The 18,634-nt window shown below is 36.8% G+C and overlaps 1 protein-coding gene across 3 annotated transcripts in view; it reads left to right on the plus strand.

The window, feature by feature from the left end:
- The first annotated feature begins 8,349 nt into the window (after nucleotides 1-8,349).
- CENPC (centromere protein C) overlaps nucleotides 8,350-18,634 on the plus strand; it is a 75,986-nt gene continuing 65,701 nt past the window's right edge. For 2 of the 3 annotated variants that reach the window (XM_033214554.1, XM_033214555.1), the window contains exons 1-4: nucleotides 8,351-8,591; nucleotides 9,723-9,769; nucleotides 13,035-13,105; nucleotides 14,147-14,241. In XM_033214554.1, the coding sequence (XP_033070445.1) occupies nucleotides 8,574-8,591; nucleotides 9,723-9,769; nucleotides 13,035-13,105; nucleotides 14,147-14,241 (231 nt within the window). In that variant the 5' untranslated portion in view covers nucleotides 8,351-8,573. Of the gene's footprint in view, nucleotides 8,592-9,722; nucleotides 9,770-13,034; nucleotides 13,106-14,146; nucleotides 14,242-18,634 lie in introns of all 3 variants that reach the window. The other variant, XR_004438000.1, reaches the window with a different exon arrangement.

The following is an 18,634-nucleotide window of genomic DNA, read 5'->3' on the forward strand; positions in this document are numbered from 1 at the left end:
ACAGAATAACAGTAACTTTAATGGAAACTAGAAATTCAGAGTGGGGAGATAGTTTGGGGGATAGAGGGATAATGAATTCAGTTTTAACCATTTCAAACTCAATGTATACAAAGGTTAAGTCTATGTTTTCTCTTTTATTTCTCATCCTTCATGGCTTCCTTAGGGAATACGGTGGATTGGTGCTTACCATCATTCCAAACCCTTCTAATGTGCTTTTCTTTATTGCAGAGGCTAAAAAGATAAAATCTACATTTCTCAGACTTCTTTGCAGCTAAGATTGAAAAGCATTCAACATGATTGACAAGGCAGAAGGGAGGCAGCGTTCATTCTTATGCTGCCTTTGTTTTTGTTTGTTTGTTTGTTTGTTTTTTAAACTCCATTGAGAGGGGGTCTGGCTATGTTACCCAGGCTGGTCTCAAACTCCCGGGCTTAAGTGATTGTCCCACCTCAGCCTTCTGAGTAGCTAGAATTAACAGATGTGAGCCACTGCACCAGGCAACCTTTGGTTTTCTAACCAATAAAAAGGCACGTGTGGCTTGTAGGCATCTAATTTTTCTGTGGCAATGTTATCAGAAGTCCCAATGTCTGATCACTAACTTCATGGGTATTGATAGTCAAGTCACAGACATCAGTTTGCTGGTGCATATCATCATATCATTTTAGGTAAGGTGTGACTCTGGAGCCAGAAGCAGTAAGGAGGCTTTCTGCTCATGAGAGGATTCTTTTTTTTCTTTTTTCTTTTCCTTTTTTTTTGAGACAAAGTCTAGCTGTGTCCTGCAGGCTGGAGTGCAGTGGCACCATCTTGGCTCACTGTAACCTCCGCCTCCCAAGTTCGAGTCTCATGCCTCAGCCACCTGAGTAGCTGGGATTATAGTGTGCCACTACTACTGTATAAGTATAGAACAAGCTACCATTATTCTGTGAGTTACCTAGTATGAAAACCAGTGTCCTGTATTTACCTGGCATCCAAAAACTACTTCTCAGTAACAAAAGTGATATTTTCCACTACAGAAATAGTTTGAAAATACATAACTAGGAAAGGCTCTTATCATCCCAGATGCAACTCTTTGTATTGAAAATTATAAGGGTTAGCAAATTAAACTGTTCTGACAGAGCTACTAATATCACTTCTGTAACAATGATTGCCTTGCTAATTTTTGTATTTTTAGTAGAGATGAGGTTTCACCATATTGGCCAGGCTGGTCTCCAACTCCTGGCCTCAAGAAATTTGCCTATCTCAGCCTCCCAAAGTGCTGGAATTGAACATGAACTGCCATACCCGGACTCATTGGAGAATTCTTATTTGTGGTGACTGATAGAGCAGGAGTATCATCATCTCAAACACTGCCACTTTAAGTTTCAGCTCCCTTTCTAGCCTCATGCATTTCAAGGAGATCACTTCTCTTCTAACTACAAGCAGCCAGGAGGAGCAGACAGTAAAACAGGTAAGACTGCTTGGGCACAGAGGGAGGTGGGGGGAAAGTCTCTTGGGTAACTGCCAGATTTCACCCTCATACAGTGGGCCCAGTAAAACAGTGGGTCTTAATAAGCACATTCCTTTCCCTTCAGGTGCACTAAGATAGGGAAGCTAAAAGCAGACTCCGGGGAGTATACCTGCAGCACAGAAAGACGTATGGGAACAGACACACAAGTCTTCCTCCCAGATAATCATAGCAAAGAGACACAGAGGCAGTACAAGCCTCTGATAAACTCTCCTACCCTAAAACCTTCAAAACCCTTAGTCTGTAAGAGAGTGTGCCTCTGACCTAAATTGGCCAGAAGCCCTCTTGGGTTTTCTCTAAAATAAACCTGTCTTTGACTGTCAAGTCACTTTTTGTGTTTCTTTCCTCTTTCTTTAATTCTTACAGTGATTTCCATGACATGGCAGCTTTGTAATTGTGGTGGCTTCCTGATTGCATGATGTCAGTATGATCTTGGAGACATAAGCATGAATGTCAGCTTCTCAATTTTTCTATTTGTTTTATGACTGTAGAAACATCAGCTGCCTCTTAATGGCTTAGTTCTTTAATGTGCATTTGGGAATTATTCCTGAAAGTCCAAAATACATGGTTTCTTCATCCTCTCAAGAATTTTATGAGCTGTTAAATGCAGGTAGCAGATCCCTTTTTGCCAAAACTAGCCATCACAAATTCTCTTTTTTTTTTTTTTGAGATGGAATCTCACTCTGTTGCCTTGTCTAGAGTGCAGTGGTGCAATCTTGGTTCACTGCAGCCTCCGTCTACCAGGTTCAGGTGATTCTTCTGCCTCAGCCTCCCGAATAACTGGAATTACAGGCATGTGCCACCATGCCTGGCTAATTGTTTTTGTGTTTTTAGTAGAGACAGGGTTTCTCCACATTGGTCAGGCTGGTCTCAAACTCCTGACCTCAGGTGATCTGCCCATCTCAGCCTCCCAAAGTGCTGGAATTACAGGTGTGAGCCACCATGCCTGGCTACAAATTTTCTTCTATGTAATTGAACCCTGATGACCACAGTTCCCCATAGTCTATAGGATAAGTGAAAAGTTATCCTGGCATTGAAGTTGCCACATAATCTAGTTCCATTCTGTCAACATGAACACTTTTAAAATTTTTATTGTTAGTTTAAGAGAAGGAGTCTTGCTCTATTGCCTAGGCAGAGTGCCATGGTGCAAACTCCTGGGCCCAAGCAATCCTCCCACCTCAGCCTCCTGAGTAGCTGAAACTAGTCACATGCAATCACACCTAGCTAAATTTTTTAATTTTTGATTTTTTGTTGAGACTGGGTCTCACTGTGTTGCCCAGGCTGGTTGTGAACTCCTGGCCTCAAGTGATCTTGCTGCCTTGGCTTCCCAAAATGTTGGGATTACAGACATGAGCCACTGTGCCTGGCCACACTTTTCAGTATAAGTCAGGTTTTCTCTGTGTCAACAGCACATCATTTCTGCCCTGTGTCTTTGCTTCTAGTTTATCTTCCTTATTGTCTCTTACTTTTAGGTGAATGATGGAGCCTTCGGAAAAACAAAACCAAACAACTCTTACTTTAGGTACTGTCTGCAAGTTACCATTTTGGTATTTTATGTTTATGAGTTTCTATAGACACTTGAATTTACAAATATGTTATATATCCTATGCCACATATACTTAATTTAAAATGACCCAAGCTTAGAAAGTAGTATAACAATTCACCAAAAGATGCTCACTCTGTATCATAAGTTACAGCTGAGAAGAAGGCAGGCACTATTCAAACTATTCTTGATAGCTTTCTTTTTTTTACAAAGAACTTAAGCATGTTTCCTGTCAGGAGCCAAAAATAAAAAAAGAGAAAAGAAAACTGAGAACTAAAGCACTTTAATAATCAATGTTTCTAATGCTTTGAGTTAAAATGTACTAAATAAGTATTAGTTTTACTATTTTTTCTTTTCCCCATAAATTTGTAACTGACAATAAGAGACATGTCAATAGTTTGATTTTTTTTTTTTTTTTTTGAGACTGAATCTCACTCTGTTGCCCAGGCTGGAGTACAGTGGCATGATCTCGGCTCACTGCAGCCTCTGCCTCCCAGGTTCAAGCAATTCCTTTGCCTCAGCCTCCTGAGTAGCTGATATTACTGGCGCTCACCACCACTCCTGACTATTTTTGTATCTTTATTTTTATTTTTTTGAGACAGAGTCTCGCTGTGTTGCCCAGGCTGGAGTGCAGTGGCACAATCTCGGCTCACTGCAAGCTTTGCCTCTCGGGTTCTCATCATTCTCCTGCCTCAGCCCCCTGAGTAGCTGGGACTACAGGCACCCGCCACCATGTCTGGCTAATTTTTTTGTATTTTTCAGTAGAGACTGGGTTTCACCATGTTAACCAGGATGGTCTTGATCTCCTGACCTTGTGATCCACCTGCCTCGGCCTCCCAAAGTGCTGGGATTACAGCCGTGCCCAGTTTACTGCTGGGATTACTGCACCCAGCTAATTTTTGTATTTTTAGTAGAGATGGCTTTTCGCCACGTTGGCCAGGCTGATCTTGAACTCCTGACCTCAGGTGATCCGTCTGCCTCAGTCTCCCAAAATGCTGGGATTACAGGCGTTAGCTACCGCGTCCAGCTGATACATTTTTTTTTAAAGATCATGAAACAATCAGAATTTTTCCCAAGCAAAGATTGGTTTGCATGGTTTCAGCTTACATGGTCTTTTTTAGGGTCCTGCACTACTTTGCAAAGCAATGACTGTCTGAAATTTAAAAACTGTATCCTACATTACTTGCCAATTTTCACTCAAGGTAATTTAAGTCTTCTCAAGAGTAAAATTATAATGCAGAACCATTTTATTAAGCTTTTGAAAATCTTAATATGTTTTCAATGACAAAATTTCCTTTGTGTGAGTAGAAAATAAGTTGACTAGAAGTAAACTATCCTAGGATGCAGAATGGAGATCTACAGAATAGTGTTATTTGTTGTGATCTTGAGTTAAGAGAAACAATGTGTACATAATAGAATATAACTATAACTAATAAGCAATGGTTGACACAAAGGTAATTTAGGAAATGTAAAGATCTGTTAATTTATACAGCACTTTACAATTGAGGACTCATTGCAGACCTTAACAACTCATAGCATTGTAAAACTGTTTTTGTAAACATTGCTGCCACCTACCTGTACATTGCAAGCACACTTTATTAACTTTTCCATTATGATCTACATAGCATAGATAGCATTTCTATTGGAGGATAATTTTTTATCAGAAAAGGATACTTAAATGAATCTCCTTAACAGAGGGACCAACATTTGGCAGTAAGGAGTAAAAGAAAAAAAATTTACATTATAAAAAAAACCAAAATCATAAAAATAAGTCTGTTTTATCTTAGCAAATATTGTTATAATTGCAACTATGCTATACTTTTTAGAAGAAACTCATTTTTCATGTATAATTTTTCTGACAAAATTATATGATAATCATTTGCTAATATTTTCACTTTTGACTTTTACAGAATAAATAATAAATGTTTTTGCAAAAGTTTTTAGAACTTAAGCAATTTTATTAAGGTCAAGTTTCCTCATCATTTTTCTATGAAATATTTCAAACATACAGAGAAACTGAAAGAGTAATGTTAATAAACATACAATGAACTAGGTTCAATAATTGTTAACATTTTGCTATATTTATTTAACTATCTCAGTCTCTTTATGATTAACAATTTCAAAGTACTTACAAATATCACAAGACATTTTACCCCTAAATACTTTGATATGCATATCCTAAGAGTAATGACAAATTACATAAATATAATCACATTATAATACCTAAGAAAACTTTACAATTCTCTAATATCATCTGAAAATTAATTTTTTCATTTTCACTTATTGCTTAATGCTCTTTACAGTTACTTTGTTTTGAACTAGACTCTAATCAAAGTTTACACGTTGCATTTGGTTTTCATACAGTGCCTTTGAGTCTCTCTCATTTTCTCTTTCTTTCGTTATCTCTCTCACAGATTTACTGAGGTATAATTTATTGCAAAAGTCACTATTTTGGCCAGGTGTAGTGGCTCATTCCTGTAATCCCAGCAATTGGGAGGCAGAAGCCAGAGGATCATTTGAGCCCAAGAGTTCAAGACCAGCTTGAGCAACATAGGAAGATCCCATCTCTACAAAAAAAAAAAATTAGCAGGGTGTGGTGGTGCATGCCTGTGGTCCCAGGTATTCAGGAGGCTGAGGCAGGAGAATCATTTTAGCCCAGGAGGTTGAGGCTGCAGTGGGCCTTGATTGTGCCACTGCACTCCAGCCTGGGCGACTGAGCAAGATCTTTCTCGGGAAAAAAAAAAAAAAAAAAAGTCACCTTTTTTCAGGGGCACAGTTCTAACTAGGAATTTTGACAAATACATATAGCCATGTAACTACCATCATAATCAAGACACAGAATATATTCAGCACTACAAAAAGTTCCCTCATATTCCTTTATAGTCTTTTTCCCCCACCCTCCTCAACCCCTGGTAACCATCGATTTGACTTCTTTTCATACAGTCATTGATGTCCAGCTTCTTTCAGTTAGTACAATGCTTTCAAGATTCATCCATATTGTATATCAGTGGTTTGCTTTTATTGCTGAAGAGTATTGCACTGCATTGAGGTACATTTGTACCTCAATGGACAGATGCACATGTTAAGCTGTGGGATGGGAATGAATACAGACTAATTTTTAAGTGGTTAGTTCAGTTGTGAATATTTTTGTGCTAACACTTAATGGAAGACACTTTGATAGTAAATACTCATACCATAATTGTTTGATGGAATTCAAAGATCTAAAACAAAATATTCTTGAAATAATTTTAATATTTACAAATTTTAAATTATCTACCTAAAACCATAAGTAATGAAAAGTTTTTTACTTCTCTTTCAAGACAAATTTCTGGATACTTTATGTTCCCATATACACATCTAATTATGTATATGTTAATACTTCCGTATACTGGTATGTAAGTACACACACACACACACACACACACCCCTTAACTAGGTAAGTAGTTGTGAAAGAAAACTTCAAGATTGCATTAGCAGCTCATAAGAAGTAATCTTGATGTATTTTGGGGGGAGATTTATAAAGACAAACCTGGGTTTTTAAATAAATATTACTCCCCCCTATTAATTAGCAATCCTATTTTAGGATACAAAAACCATGGTGGGGCTACTAAGCACTACAACAATATGGAAGTAAAACGTTTGTCTGGAAACTGTGGAGTCTCCATAACTGTTTTTATAAGAGTGCTGCTCCATTTTCTTTAGAACAGTTCATCCTCAGCACCCTGTGTGGCCTGCATTCTATAGCAGCACAAGCCATTGCATTTCAAATTTCTCAAAACCCTCTGTGGGACTTAGTTTCCAGTGGAAGCAGGAAGATATAATTTTACATATGGGACTTTACATCTATAATTGTGCTTGCTAAAATTTCTTACGCAGAGGCAAAGAGTGTAGTGATTAAGAGCTCAGTTGTGGAGTCAGAATTCTTGAGATAATATCCCATCCTACCATTTAGTGGTGATGTGATCTTGGGCAAGACACTTATCTCTCTGTGTTTCAGTGCCCTTGTTTATAAAACAGGAATATTAATTGTTCCCTTCAATGCATGCGAAGCATTTACAGAACTGGGCATAGAGTATGCACTCAATAAATGTTAGTGTTTATTACTATCTCTTCCAAATGTGACAGTACCAAATTATATATAATGTGGACTGATTGGCAAAACTGCCAAACATAGTAAAAAAGTCTCCATAATGATTCCAATAGCTTTATTATTGAATTCTTACTCTGTTCCAAACATTGTGCTTAGATCTTAACAGGAATTATTCAATTCCAACATCTCAACCACTTAATATTATTCTCATTTTGCAGACAAGAGAATTAAGGAACAGATAACTTAGTTGCCCATAATGGCAGAATTAATGGAATGGAGTGCAATTCAGGCCTAATTTCTGTCAGAGTTCATAGTGCCTCTTTCTTTCCTATCAAAAAAATAAATAAAATAAAAAATTGGCTTTCATAGGTGACAGCATTTGTTAAAGCACTACATGTTTTAAAAATCTATTAGCTCAACTCCTGATTAATGTATTTATTCAATGAGTAAACTACTTTCTGATTAGAATTTTATTGTAATTTTAAGTTAAATAATAAAATAAGACACAGCTTCATAGAATCATACACTGGTCAGGTGAGAAGTCTTCAGAGCGTCTAATTTAGACTTCCATTCTATCACTATGGAAACACCCAGAATGGTGCCGAAATTTTGCTCTCTATAACACAGCTAGTCATTGGCTGGCAGGTTTCAGGATTCTGTATAGAATTCTTTTCAGTGCATCATACTTAAATGATAGCTATTTACGTGGGTCATTTGTTGGCAATGCATCATAAAAACATCACCCACATACTTGAAAAAGAATACAAGCCATTATCACCATTATTACACATAATTATTCAATTATATTCAGAGATGATGGTTAGATGGGTTGGGCGTGGTTGACGAATTTGCATTAGAAAAATCTCTTCAAAAAAAAGATGCTGTTAAAAAAAAAGTCTTCAATTTCTACCTCTCATCCTTCCAAGTATTACTTATTATTCTTTAACAGAACTGTTGAGAAGTTTTACATTGGGAACAAGGAGCGGTTATCCTGACCGTGCCTTCCAAATAAAAGCCCACTTCCGCGCCTGTCCCCTACGCGGCGCTGTGGATGGGAGGTGGGAAGAGCAGAGCAGCTAGAGATAGGGCGGGCGGAGCTGCGGGCGGGAGGGCCATTGGCCTAGAGCAAGAAGGGGCTAGCTCACTAACCGCTTGCTTCCTATTGGACGGCGCAGCCCGTTCTGCGCATGTGCCGCCGCGTTCAAACCCATGCAGGCGCCGAGCTTCCTTGTTTGTTGAGGGCGGAGCTAATGGCCGGGAAGTGTTGTTAGCGCGCGCCTTCCGGATCGCGGCGCTCGCGGCCATAGCCTTCGACTTTGGGGTGTTGCTTGGCCGCCGCCTGGCAGTCTGGCGGTTCATTTCTTGCTCGGCCTCCTGGAGTTGTGGTCCGTGTGGGCTTCCACCTCAGACCCCTGCGCTGGCTCAGCTGGGCCGGAACATGGCTGCGTCGGGTCTGGTAAGTTCGGGCCCTCGCGCTCCAGGCAAGCGGTTGAGGGGCTGGCTGGGGACACGGGCTCCCGAGGAGGGGGAGAAGGAAATGCTAGGCTGGGGCTGTGGTCCATGAGGGATTTCAGTGGGAAAGCCGCAGGAATTTTTGAAATCAAGTGTGATCGTGTGTCGATAACCGGAGTTAATTTACTGTACTTGTATTATTTCTTAAGTTTTCGTGTCTTCATTTCGTCTGTGCCTGCGTGTTACTCTTGAGAGGTGCTCGTGATTTCTGTTGGGGTTTGTTTTCCAGACGGAGTCTCGCTCTGTCCCCCAGGCTGGAGTGCAGTGGCGCGATCTTGGCTTCTGCTTTTTAGTCTAGCTCCAGTTCCTAGGCCTCCAAATACTTTTCTCCCCATGGTAGAAGTATTGAAACGCCTTAAAAATGTGCCTTTGCGTCACACTTGCTAGTTGGGAGAAACAGATTATGTAACAAGTATGTCTCGAAATAGTTTGACGTTTTCAGTTTTTCTGTCAAAATGGTGGCCTTATATGCAGTTCTTGAGGCTGATATATGGAGCATCAGTTATCGACGGTGTTCTGAAAGACAGCTATTAGTTAAAAGGTACAAGCTTTTACCTTTTAAAATGTCATTTGTGAATGACTAATGGGGGCGGCAACTCATATTTTGTTTACATATTTCTGGACTTCTTTGGTGTTCACTATTCTATATTTAATACTTTGGTTATGGTTGCTATATCAAACCCGTATAATTTCTTTTCTAATTTATCTCCCCTTCTAAGAAAATCTTCAGCTTCGATGATCTCTCATTATGTGACATTATACATATAAACATAAAGAGTTGTACGAAAGAATAATATGATCTATAATTTTTACTATGAGCACATACATTGTTTACATTATATATGATCAGAAAAAAGCAATAAAGCCATTCTCACTGTGGGAAGAGAAGCGGAATAAAGCTTACTAGATGCCGGCCGTTCAGTTTTTAAATGCCTGTCATAACCTTAGAATTGTTTTGAGCCCTTAGAAGATGTTTGGTGTATAGCATGCCCATGCTGGATGAAGTTACTTTGAAAATAAATTTTATTCTGCTGTATCTTAAAGAAACCAAATTGATGATTTACTTTTCTTTCAGGATCATCTCAAAAATGGCTACAGAAGAAGATTTTGTCGACCTTCCAGGTGATTTATATACTTAAGCTTTTAAGATTATTTTTATTCTCATCGTTAATAGATTTTTAAATGAAGAAAGGAAAAACTATCACCTCTGACTAAAATAATGATTTCTATGCCCACTGATTAAGAGTAGTCATCTTATACTGATGGACTGTTAATGCAAACAGTGCAATGACTTTGTGGCTGTGAAAAAAGAAATTCACCTGATAAAATAGTGGAACCAAGAAGAGGGAGTCTCAGTTCTAAGTGACTGCCATGGAAAAAGCATTTTGTAGAATGAATCAAATGGTAAAATTAGAAGGATGTAGCTTATTCAGTGGGGCAAAAAGAAAAATAATACATGCTGTCATGCATTTATTTGTTGGATGCTTATTTGGGTTGTTTTGGTCCTTCTTTTAGTTGTAAAACCTGTAAAAAGTAAATTTTCTAGTTAAAAATTTACTTGTGAATAACATCTTGTTTATTGAGCTGTGATTTTAGTAGGTCCGATGGGGCACAGAAGTATGTTATTTTCCTTCCAAGAAGCTTTCATTTCTGTTGGGAAGATGTATATGTACATTTGTGAAATACTTTAATGGACAAAAATTAGTACTTATAATACTGAAGTAATGACTTGTGTATCACAGAGAGTATGCCTACATTTAATTAGGCATTAACTTGCAGTATAGACAGCCATGTGAGAAATTAGGGATTTCTGTGTTGTTGGTATTAAGAAAAGCTTTAAAGTTGTAGTGTAACTTTGGTGGACCTTGAATAGTTAGGTATTTAAAGACTAAGATATAAAGTACATTCCAGACATAGAAAGTAACTTAACAAAGGAACCAAAGTAGGAATACATACATTTGTCGGTAGCAGAGACCTGATTTAAGAAGGTTGAATATGTTGGGTAGAAGTGGAAAACAAGACCGTATGAGTTGGATTGAGCCATAAAATGGATATGTTAGGCTTTAAGTATCTATTATAGGTTTGAATAAGCTGTCCTAAATCATCTGTGGAATAAGGGCTATCTGATGTAAACACACACACACATTTAAAAAAGCAAAGATGTTTGATGTTTACAGAGTAGCTTAAGGAAGGGGTTGTAGTAATCTAGACATGATGGAGGTTCTTTTATGCTAAGGTAATAATGACAAGGGGGAAGAAAAGATGAATTTGATAAACTTTGAAAAAGCTGTTGCCTAGACTAATGTGACCTGTGTTCTAATAGTGATGATGCATTATCACCTTGGAAAATCTGATCTTTCTGGATCTCCTCCTTGAAATAGGTAATAGTAGTGTATTTATAGCTGTAGGTGGTATTTTGGGGTGGTGTCAAGGCCAGAATTTGTAACAGTCACCTATATATATTCTGGTAGAAAACCGGCCACTAATACTAATTAGGTTTACAAACTGAGGTAGGCCATTTGACCAGTTTGGATTTCAGTTAGCCTATCTGCAAAATGAGGGCATAGGATTCAGTTAGTGGTTTTTAACTAGATTTGCACATCAGAATTATCTCCGTCACCCTAGGAAATCTGATTAAATTGGTCTGTGGGAAGTGACCAATTATGTGTATTTCTGCAAAGCTCCAAAAGTAACTTATGCTGCATATATAGTACTTTTCGAGCTCTTAAGAATAATAGGAGGCCGGGCGCGGTGGCTCAAGCCTGTAATCCCAGCACTTTGGGAGGCCGAGACGGGCGGATCACGAGGTCAGGAGATCGAGACCATCCTGGCTAACACGGTGAAACCCCGTCTCTACTAAAAAATACAAAAAACTAGCCGGGCGAGGTGGCGGGCGCCTGTAGTCCCAGCTACTTGGGAGGCTGAGGCAGGAGAATGGCGTAAACCCGGGAGGCGGAGCTTGCAGTGAGCTGAGATCCGGCCACTGTACTACAGCCTGGACGACAGAGCGAGACTCCGTCTCAAAAAAAAAAAAAAAAAAAAAAAAAAGAATAATAGGAATGTTGTAGATCAGGGATCAGTAAATTCTGGCTGATAATAGGCCAGCCAAATGTTTTGTCACAGGTTTTGTTTCAATTTTTTTATTGGAACACAGCCATGCCTCTTTGTTTACATACTGTCTGTGGTTGCTTTCCGGCTAGAATGGGAGAGTCGACTGGTTGTGACAGAAACTATGGTTTACAAGCCTAAAATATTTACTATCTGGCCCTTTAAGCAAAAGTTTGTCCACCCTGTTAGAGATGCATGTCAGTTTTTTACTGATTGAAATCCAGATGTTCTTCAACAGGTAAATGGTTAAACACTGTGGTACACATACAGCGTGGAACACTACTTGACTCTAAACAGCAATGAAATATTGATACATTCAACTTGGATTGATTTCCACAGAATTGTGTTGAGTGAAAAAAGCCAAGGCTAAAGGATACATACTGTATGATTCCAGTTATATATGATTTTTTCCAAATGACAGAATTTTAGAAATGGAGGACAGATTAGTGGTTGCCAGAGGTTAGGAATGAGAGGAGGCAGGAAGGAGATGAGAGAAAGGTGGTTATGATTACAAAAGGACAATAGAGGATCTTTGTGATGATGGAACTATTCAGTATCTTGACTCTGGTTGTTTTATCTGAACTTACAGATGTGATACATTGTGTAGAAATAAATACAAACATGAGTATATTCAGAAATGAGTACATGTAGAACTGGAGAAATCAGAATAGCATTGGTAGATTTTATCAATATCAGTATCCTGATTGTGATAATATGCTATAGTTTTGCAAAATATTAGCACTGAGGAGAACTAGGTAAAGTGAACAAGGGATCTCTATTATGTTGTATAGCTGTGTGTGAATCTATAAGCTCAATATAATTTTTAATTAAAATTTATACTTATTCATAAACTGTTAAGATTAATCAATGATACTGAATCAAAAATGCATTTGAGAATTTATAGGGAGGAATATGTTATTTGGAGATGTGACTGTAAAGTCTGTTAAAGAAGCATTTCAGGACTGATTGGATTCATTCAAAAAAATTTGTGTTTTTGAGATACAGCAGTAATCTAAAACAGCTTTAGACATGGCTGTTCAACTAAGAAATATTAATTATTAATGTAGATTATGATATACTAATTCTTATTAGGAAGGAAAGAGTTCACGTCCGGGAATGTATAGACCCTCAAGTACTTGTTTTGTCTTCAGATAGTAAAGATATTTTACATATTAAGTAAATTAATATTTTATAATGAGATGTGGATTTTTCAAATAGATGGTAATATAAAGAAATATCTTCTGAAAATGATAGGCTATATTTTTCCTTTCTTTATTAGGGCACGTGACATTAACACACAGCAAGGCCAGAATGTTCTGGAAATCTTACAAGACTGTTTTGAAGAACAAAGTAAGGCTTCATTTCAAGATGGAATTTGAGGGTTAGATGGATGAAAATATGAATTTGTCATGGTAATTAATATCAAATGCAGCAAATATGTTCTAGGGTTTAAATATATGTAAAATATTTTCCCTGGTATTTTGAGTTCATATGCAATCCTTTGTGTACCTTCTGGTATACTTAGGGTAATACTTAAAAAAATAATAATTTGGCAATAATTTGTCATCTCCTTTAGTTCACATTAGATTACTGTAATCTAGAAGTCCATACATAATTATACATAAGAAAAAGTATTTTATTATTTATTTATTTATTGAGATATAGTCTTGCTGTGTCACCCAAGCTGTAGTACAGTGGCGCTATTTCAACTTACTGCAACCTTTGTCTCCCAGGTTCAAGTGATTCTTGTTCCTCAGCCTTCCAAGTAGCTGGGATTACAGGTCTGTGCCACCAAGCCTGGCTAATTTTTGTATTTTTTAGCAGATATCAGGTTTCACCATGTTGGCCAGGCTGGTCTTGAACTCCTGCCCTTCAGTAATCTGCCCTCGTCAGCCTCCCAAAGTGTTGGGATTACAGGCATGATCCACTGCATCCAGCCAGAAAAAATAGATAGTGAAAACAGATGTGTAGAATTGTTGGGATCGCTGGAGAATTTGAGATAATCTTTGATGATTTACATATCTGTTTAAGGAAGTCATAAATTACTGCAAAAACTTTTCCTGTTGCTGATTAGCATCAGCAGGTATTGGAATAAGAGAATAAGCCACCCAAAGAAATAGGGGCAGGTGATAGAAAAGAATGCTTTCTGTACAAGCTCTGAAAGAAGAACTGGCATATATTGATACTTCAGGTGTTTTGTTTGCTTTTCTCATTTCCTGATGCTTCTCAGGAACATTTGAATCTTGAACTGAGGTCTCTACTTGATTGAAGCTAATTGTGGTCAGTGAGTCAACAGATGGTTCTTCACATGTCATATACAGCTACTTTTAATTGTAACTAATAGATATTACACTATATCTTGGTTTTGAAAATTTCATACTTTTGTTTTAGGTCTTGCCAATGATTTTAGTACAAATTCTACAAAATCAGTGCTTTATTCCACACACAAAATAAAAGACACTTGTATTCAGTCACGAAGCAAAGAGGTAAGTGATGAAGAAGAGCTGGTATAGGTTTAATATTTTAATCAATAAAGGTATACACAATATACTTATGTATATTTTAGTTGTTTGTAAGTCTTATTCTTGAAAGGGAATTCTATATTCCCATTGACTTTCTGTAAAATTTGGAGGTATTTTGTGAAAAGTTTTATTTGATATTTTCTGTGTTGGAATTGGGGTTATGGGAATTAGAATTATCAAATTATAACAAACATTTTTCACTTCCCTAAAATAATACTCAAATTAGGTTTTTAGGAAAATGGGCAGCAATCGAAGTTGCTAATCAGGTTGACAGGGTTGGTTATATTCTAATAAATGAAGGTACTTCATTGCTATAAGGGGAAATCAATCTTGTATTGATTATATATTTTAATTGTTTGCTGTTAGTTTGATCAGAAATAAAGTATTGGTTGACTTAACTATACTAAATAGCAGACTTTCAAATAAAGTATTTGAAGCTAATCTAAGACAAATTATTCAAAAGCACAGTACTAATTAGAAAAATCATATAGTGCTAGAAATAACATTTACTAGAAAACTGTAAAAGGCAATCAACATATTAAACATATGTAGCCTTTTGGTTCCAAGGAATGAAGACAAAACCATTTCTTTCAGAATTGAGAGGCCTTCTGAAACATGATAAATTACAGTGGTTTTTGAAAGTTAAAGCAACTTGAAGTTTTCTGGGATAAATTTGACTTGGTCATAAAGTATTAATTTTTTTGATTAAGTTTGCCTAATAACTGAAGATGTTTGCATCTATGTTTATGAGTAATATTGTCTTTTTTTTTTTTTTTTTTTTTTAATGTTCTTACAGGGCTTTGGTATCAAGGTTATGCTAGAGGTTCCTCTTCTAGGTAGAATGCAATAAGTTACAGAAGGCTAACACTCCTGCTAAGGCAGCTATTTTTAAAAAATGGAAACAAATTTTAGAGATATGAGAAGCCATGGAAACAATAAAGGCTAGCAAAATATAGTCTATAGCTAATTTTCTCTCCTTCTGAGGCAAAATTCTTCTCTACTGTGTCCCATTACTTATGGAGGTTTTCCACTCTGGCTGGTAGGTACAGGCATTATTCTAGGTCCTTTGTAACTGGGAGGATATTCCCCCTCAAGGCTTCGGGTGGTTCTTTCTCTGGTTTTCCTACAACACTTTCTCTGATCAATATTTGATTGAATGCTTGGGAGAGATCTGCACATTCTGCAGTTTTCTCTATGTAACTGTCTCCTGTGCAGTACTTTACCCTGCAAATTCTAACCACTTTTGTCTTCCTGAATCCTCAGCTTTGGCTCCTCAACTGAGGATTTCTCCTGTGTGTCACATCCTGGAAATGAGTGTTGAGAGGGTTCACCTCATTTGTTTACCATCTCAAGAATCATTCTTTTTGGTTTTTCAGTTTCATATTTCTTGAGAATTTTGTGTATTTTTTCTTTTTTTAAAATCGATTCAGTCAGGAGGGTAAATCTGGTCCCTTTTAAGACATTTTGAAAATTTATACATTTAAGTCATGTAAGACAAAGAGAAAGCAAGACTCTGTGCTCTAAAGCCAAGGTCCACTGCAATGACTTCTAAATGACTTAGAATGTGTCTGTATATGTCTTATGTCTCTCTTTGTCTTGTCTTTTTACAGTCTTGTTAATGTCTGTGGGATCTACAGTTATATCCCCTTTTTTATTCCTGACATTGGTTATTTATGCCTTATCCTTTTTTTTTTTTTTTTTTTAAATTAGATGTAGGGATCTTGGTATGTTGCCCAAGCTGGATTAGAACTCCTGGGCTTAAGTGATCCTCCCTAACCTAAGGAGAGTAGCTGGGACTACTGCTCATGAGGCACATACCACTGTGCCTGCTATGCCTTGTCTTTTTCATTGATTAGTTTTGTTAGGGTTTATCAATTTTGGTCTTTCAGAAAACCAAGTTTGGCTTTGTTGGTCCTCTCATTTGATTGTTTTTAGTTTCGTTATTTTTTTCTTAATTTTATTTTTCATATATTCTTTATTTTTATTTTTATATTATTAATTTTTTTCTAATCCTTGAGATGGATGCTTCCAAACAACAGAGACTTTGTAGGTGTTCGGGTTTTTTTTCAGGTAGGTCCTTTCCATGCAGCAAGCTTGGCCTAGGCCTTCCACATAAGAAATGGAATTTGTTTACTTGATTTGAAAATAAAATCAGACTTAACTATCTTACAGGCTTTTCTGTTTGAGAACTTGAGATTCCTAGGTCTAGTTATTACTTCATATTTGTTTGTCTTTAAGTAAAATAAGATATGACTCCTTAGGTTTTAACTGAAACACAACCGAGCTTCATAAAAGAAATTAGTTTTTCTCTTCTGTTTTCTGGGATAGCTTGATTAAGCAAAAATGATCTGTTTCTTAAAATTTAGATCATTTGTAAAACATATGGTTGGGGCTGTTTTGGTAGGGTGTTTGTGATTACCACTTTATTTAATGATCTGTTACATTTTTTGTATTTCTTTTGCCAGTTTTGACATTTTATAATTTTCTTGAAACATTTCCTCTGTTCTCAGTTTGTGTATAGTTAACTTTATGATCTTTCTCATAGTTAGTACTCTCTTTTTATTGGTGATTTTCACCTTTTTAAATAATCTGTGTTGTTAGAGGTATTTTTCTGTCATTAGCATTTTCAAAGAATCCGCAGTCTATTCTGGTTCACTATTTTATTCTGTTCCCTATCTTTCTACATAATTTTCTTCTTAATTTGTTGGAAGAATGATTTTAAAACTCAAAGGCATTATGTACATGGTAGTTAAAATAGTTCCATAAATTCCACAAAAAAAAAGACCCTACTTTTCCTCCTCCAAGTCCAGCTTTTTAGTCTTAGCTATTTCTTCCAGTTATTTTGACTCCATATTTCTAAATAATGTTTATATTGCTGTTTCTGGATTTTTTTTTCAGTCTTTGCTATTATTTATTGGCTTTCTACTATGGAAATTTAGACTATTTATCATATAGTTTCTACTTCCCGCCACAACACATAAACTTCCATTCTTTAGTACATCATAATTTTTAGTAGGATTAGTATTTAGTGTTTACAGTATTATTACGACTTTCAGTAGTCACAGCTATGTAGAGCACTAATGGTTAAATTTTCTTTATGTACAGCTCTTAGTTTTCTCTTTAATTTTGGTTTTTCCATTTTTGACTTTCTGTGCACCAATGACTGATTCGTCACCAGTTTTCTATGACAAAAGTCTAAGTATAAATGTCTTAGTATATGTAGACACATTAATTTATCATTTTCAGCTTTTCTATCTCTGCTCTTTTTTTTTTCTGCAATCTACCCTTAGACCTGTCACATAGGTTTTCTCATGTACTCTCCCTGTATCACAGGGAGTCCCTTTGCTTTTCTCCTGAATTGCAACTCTTATTTCTTGGATCTTAAATCTTCCTTTTTTCTTGGCCTCTCCTTTTTTGGTGGGACTTATCCTTTAGTAGCTTTCTGAGAATTTAAGACCTTAATTGTTTAAAAATACCATGGTTTTACCTTCATGATGGGTAATTTGGGTGAGTACAGAATTCTAGATTAGAAATTATTTTCCTTTAATTAAAAAATAGTATATTTTCTTCATGTCAAGCCTCCCTTTTAGTCAGATATATTTTCCCTTAGACTTTAAAAAGGTTGCTTTCTTTATTTTAGCTTCTCTGTTGAGAATACTGTTTTGATTCCATGATCGTTTGTGACTATTTTTTTCCTCTTTGCAGGCTTTTAGGATCATGTCATCTGTCTTTAGTGATCTAAATTTTTATTATATTCTTTGACTTTAGGTTCTTCTAACCATTTTCATACATATTTCTTCAGTTTCTGTTTTCTGCAAGTACCTTTTTTACTGACTTTGCTCTTTACCTGGCCTTTTTTCATATGTCCGGTGATCCTTAGCTGTCTCTTCTTATTTGAAAGTGGGAAACTAAAATGCATTGCAAGCTCTATATGCCTGGTAAAATTTGTAAACTGGTGGATGTCACCGTGTTGTAGTTTGATCCATTTCATTGTTGGTGTCCAGGTGTTTATATCTGTAGTTTTCTTTTCTCTTGGCCTGGTAAGTATTTCTGACAAAGAAATCTCTCCCACTTGGCTGTTGGAGTCTAACTGCAATTGTTTTCACTTTCAGTCAGATGTGGCAGAGGGGAAAGTGCAGTTTGAATTCTCCTACTTAATATCTCTGGTTTTCATGTATTGCCCTTAACTTCAGCTGTGTCTTATGCCACTAATGTCACAGTCTCTCTGATTTAGAAACTCGAGAGTAAATATCTAATCTCCTGATAGGTTTGGGAGGGGCTTCTCAGTTTTACTACCTTCTTTTTTTGAGACGGAGTCTCGCTGTGTCTCCTGGGCTGGAGTGCAGTTGCACGATTT

The sequence above is a fragment of the Trachypithecus francoisi genome, unplaced genomic scaffold, assembly GCF_009764315.1.
Source record: "Trachypithecus francoisi isolate TF-2019V2 unplaced genomic scaffold, Tfra_2.0 Lachesis_group1, whole genome shotgun sequence".
Classification (NCBI taxonomy): domain Eukaryota; kingdom Metazoa; phylum Chordata; class Mammalia; order Primates; family Cercopithecidae; genus Trachypithecus; species Trachypithecus francoisi.